General features: G+C 37.9%; 1 protein-coding gene across 1 annotated transcript; it reads right to left on the bottom strand.

Annotated features, from left to right (window-relative positions):
* Positions 1-3,760: 3,760 nt before the first annotated feature.
* Positions 3,761-4,079, bottom strand: LOC121138998 (40S ribosomal protein S27-like). Its single transcript, XM_040741989.1, has one exon. The coding sequence runs from the start codon at positions 4,076-4,078 to the stop codon at positions 3,824-3,826; it is 255 nt and encodes an 84-aa protein (XP_040597923.1). The 5' UTR covers position 4,079; the 3' UTR covers positions 3,761-3,823.
* Positions 4,080-4,410: the final 331 nt, after the last annotated feature.

Raw genomic sequence — 4,410 nt, 5'->3', positions numbered from 1 at the left:
CAACTACAGTAAGAAATCAATACAAATATTTCCTTAGTCACATCTCCAACTAGCAGAACATCTGGGTACATGCATTAATTCCTGAATGATCAGAACAACCAGCTTTTCAACCTGCTATCATAAGACTGTGTTTCGAAATAAGTAAGAAAGTATAATATGAGGCTTTCCAACTGTCTTCGAAATGTTCTCCTTCCAGAATATGCCTCTGTGAGCTTGTGGAAGGTAAGGGCAACCCTTTTCCCCAACCCATACACCTCTGCACTTTAAGTCTTTCAGATTAGAAGAAACTGGAGACATTGCATAGCTATAACAAGAGAATGGCTTTCCAGTTAACAGGCAACACTTTGGACAATTTTTATAGTTTAGATCTTGCATATCCCTCAAAGATCCAATGCTAAAGGCTTGGAAACCAGGTCGGTATCACATTGGGACCTGATGGAATCTTGATTTGAAGGTGTGTCCCAGAAGAAGGTGTGGCAGTCCAGTGCCTCTTCCTTTCTTTTGCTTTGTAGCAGTAAGATAAACAGTATTGTTCTGTGACATGTCCTGTCACATCTTACTTCAGGCTCAACAGAAACCAAGTCATCAGTCATGTATTAGAACATTCAAAACAGTGAACCAAAGTGTATGTTTTGTCAATATGACTTGATTAGTTAGGGTGTTTCATTATAGTATCAGAAAGCTAGTACAAGAATAATCTAATTTCCACGAGCTTCTGTTTTTCCATCCAGAAGACAGAAATAGGAATATTTTCTTTACAGGATAGCACTAAGAATGAGGTGAGCAGGGAAAAGATTCCAGAGAAAGGCACACAGTTTCCTTTTGTTTGTGATAGGAGAAGGCAAAACTTTGGGTCACTTACCAGATCAGTAGGTTTAGAATATTTTTATCAACAGAAACTTATCCAAGGAAAATTTATATATAACCATAAGCAAATATGTGTGTGTGCTCCTGATATGTACATTCATATATATATATATGCATATATAAATACACATATATTCCTAAATACCTAAGTATATCCTTTTCAGTCTGCATAATGTTATAAAAATATATGTTTTCAGGCTGATTATTTGGCATTGGATAACCAATCGACATACTCTTCCCTGGGGAAGATTAATTTTCCTACATGTAAAAAAGATACCATGAATTTTAAAAAGTGTAGAGATATATATGGCAAGGTTTTGAGGCAGGAAAAGGGAAGGGAGAAATTACATAATTATAATATCAAAAATATTTTTTAAATAAAGCATTCTTTGAAGCACATACCTAAATATTTTCCTCACTACTTGTAATGGAAAAAAACATTGCAACTGGGCAAAATGTTTCCATAAGTTTCAGGCAGATTGTGTGTCCTTTTATGAAAAGTTTTCTTGAGAAAGAATCTCACACATAGTCTTTCATTCATAGCTGAACTCAGGAAATGCATCTGAGAGTCATACCTAGATTTATATCAAGAACAAGCCTCTTCCAGTTCACTCAGTGGAGAATCAAAACATTACTGCTGTTGAAACAATTACATGCATGTTATCCACTGCAGACTTGTCGTTTCTCCCGAGACTCTCACAGCTCTCTGAACATCAATCACTATGGCTCCACTTGGTGGTCACAGATCCATTTACGCAACACTTCATCGGTTCCATCACCTTTCTGTGAGATCCTGCAAATGCTACATATCTCATTTCAAAGCCTCTAAACTCAGAAGAAATGCTCCACCACAAGCATCTGAACCTTAATAAGCAGGTCTGATTCTGGGAGTGGCTGGAGGGAGGGAACAATGATTAATATGATAGAACACTGCTATTTCTATATTCTTCATTGGCTAGCCTTGATAGCACATTTCTATGATGTCAAATCGGTAGTGTTATTAAATTGCAGCTGAAACTAATCTACTTCATCTCAGCTCTTAGTCTCATATAGGCAATAATCTGATTAAGTTGCTATCATTCACAATGTCTATATCAAAGAAACCACACTATTTGCTTAGTGAAAATGTGTTACAAATTTTCAGGGCCAAACTCAGACAACCACTAAAGATATGATTATTTAAAATAGAAAATAATTGTATATATTGAAGTCTCCTGTAGGTCAGGTTCTGATTTAGTCTTGTTGTTTGCATCCACACATAAGCATGTGCAAGTGCTCACGTGTGTGCGCGCACACACACACACAAACACGCTCACCCACTCACACCCACACACACAATTAGTAAGACAATAATTTTTAAAATCAAGTAATTAGGCTTAAAGAATTTAAACACATTCTCTGGGGTTACACAACTGTTTCTGTTAGGTTAAAACAGAAAACAAGCAAATGTCAGACTGACCCTAAGACAATGATTTAAGGTAAGGAATAAAATCTCTAGGTTATAAAAACAGTTTTCTAAATATTTTTACTCTGTGTATCACCTAGGTTCAAGCCAACTAGGGTAATTAAGTCAATTCACCAACAATGTTGTTTCTTCCTTGTGAAGGCTTAATAAAATAACAATGTCAAGTTTGCCTGAACTGTCTTCCCACTGCTACCCTGACATCCAGTGCTGAAAGCCACAGCCAAGAGAAAAGGAAGATAATATTTATGGTAGAGATCCAAGCAGGCTAAAACCTGCAGTCAGCAAGCAAATAAGAGCTTCAGACAATCTGTTGTCCTCAAGCACTGGCAACTCCACCCTGATAGGGTTTGCCCTTCGATTTATATGTTTCTATTATTGGTTAATGAATAAAACACTCTTTGACCAATGAAGCAGGAAGATAAGCAGGACTAGGAGAAGAGGAGAATTCTGGGAAGGTAGCAGAGAAAGCCTGCCAGAAGGAGTTGCCATGTAGGCTGCCAAAGGAGTAACCAGTTCAAGAATTCTCTGGTAAGCCAAGGCCACATGAAAATACATAGATTGGTAGTTATGGGATAATAATTAAGACAGATATAGCCAATAAGAAGCCCAAGCTACTGGTCAACCGTTTTATAATTAATACAGCATCAGTGTATTCATTTGGGCTGAAGGGCGACAAGACCAGCCGAGACAAAGAACCTCCACAACACGACCCCTATGAAGACAGCCTCAAAAAAGCCATTTCTCCATTTATCAGGATGGATCAGGACTCTTTTTTTGCCCTATTTCTGGCCTAATGAATAGGCCTCCAAGACATATGAAACAAGTATTGTTCACTTAATGTGGCTTGTGTATTGGCAGTCTCACATAATCCGACTCTACATCTATTATATTAATAAAATGTCAAGTCTCAAAGGGAGATGAAGTAATGTTCTTTTTAATTCAAAAGTCTTGCTACACATCTGTACTTAACAATTATTTACCTAAAACAAATGGACTCATCAGTTAATTTCCTGAACTGAAGTAGTACATGAATAAAATTAGAATCTCCATCATTGGAGAATAATGACACCAGAGTTATGGATTTAGTCATTTTACTGACTTAAACAGCTATTTTCCTGGGGAAATATTAGTAGATAAAACTACTACCAAGGCAGTTAATAATAATTAATGGTCAAAGTCAAAGAACAAATCACTTTTATCCCCATAATATGCATTTCCTAGCTACTGGCTTGATTTTGACCTTGTGAGTACAGATGTCAGAGGGCACATATATATTCCATATAATGTTAAATCATAACTCTTTTAACCTAAATGCCCTTTCTCCTGCAGTAGTTGAATAGCAACACACTGTACAAGCTGCCCAGTCTTGCTAGTACTTTCTTCAGGCTATGTTTATAAAGTTATCCTTCATGGGTGGTGTTTTGATTGTTTTTTTTTTATCCAAAATGTGTTTATTGGGATAGTTTCCACGCATCTTGAATCAGGTGCTTCTCAGTGCTGCTTCCTCCTGAAGGAGCATCCTTCTGTCAGCCTTGCTTTTACGCCCGTAGGCTGACAGAGGACAGTGGAGCAGCCAACACACAACACTACCGTTTGTGCATGGTTAAAGACCGTGGTGATTTTATAGCATCCGGGGCACTTGACATCCATAAAGTAGGAATTGGGGCTCTGCACCAGGCGCTTTTTCTTGTGTTTCCTCTTCTCCTCCACTGGAGAGGGATGAAGGAGATCCTTTGCAAGAGGCATGTTCTCATAGGGAGGTCGTCACCGCTGGAAAGTGTTTTGATTGGTTTTTAATTTGGGATGCATGCAAGTGAGTTGAAAGATGGGCACACTGATAAGAATTCAGAGAGAGGGCAAGAGATAAGTGAACTAAAATGCAAAGTCTGAGAGAGTCTCAGAAGAGGAGAAGTATTTCAGCAGGCTAGCACCCTCCCACACTCTCTCAGGACAGAACAAGATTGCTAGGAAAACACTGAAAGTGTACGCATAGGATTTTGCAAGAAAATGCAAACATAATTTTCTTCTTCATTGAACTTGATGAACTGACTCAAAAGCATCCGAAAGAAAAGCACTAA

This window comes from Mesocricetus auratus, unplaced genomic scaffold, assembly GCF_017639785.1.
Source record: "Mesocricetus auratus isolate SY011 unplaced genomic scaffold, BCM_Maur_2.0 Super-Scaffold_6730, whole genome shotgun sequence".
Lineage (NCBI taxonomy): Eukaryota > Metazoa > Chordata > Mammalia > Rodentia > Cricetidae > Mesocricetus > Mesocricetus auratus.
The sequence above is the reverse complement of the archived record's forward strand: the minus strand, read 5'-3'. Positions and strand labels throughout refer to the sequence as shown.

What these genes read in the sequence shown, in the direction of transcription:
- LOC121138998 (XM_040741989.1), bottom strand. Translation starts at nt 4,078, where the DNA reads ATGCCTCTTGCAAAGGATCTCCTTCATCCCTCTCCAGTGGAGGAGAAG.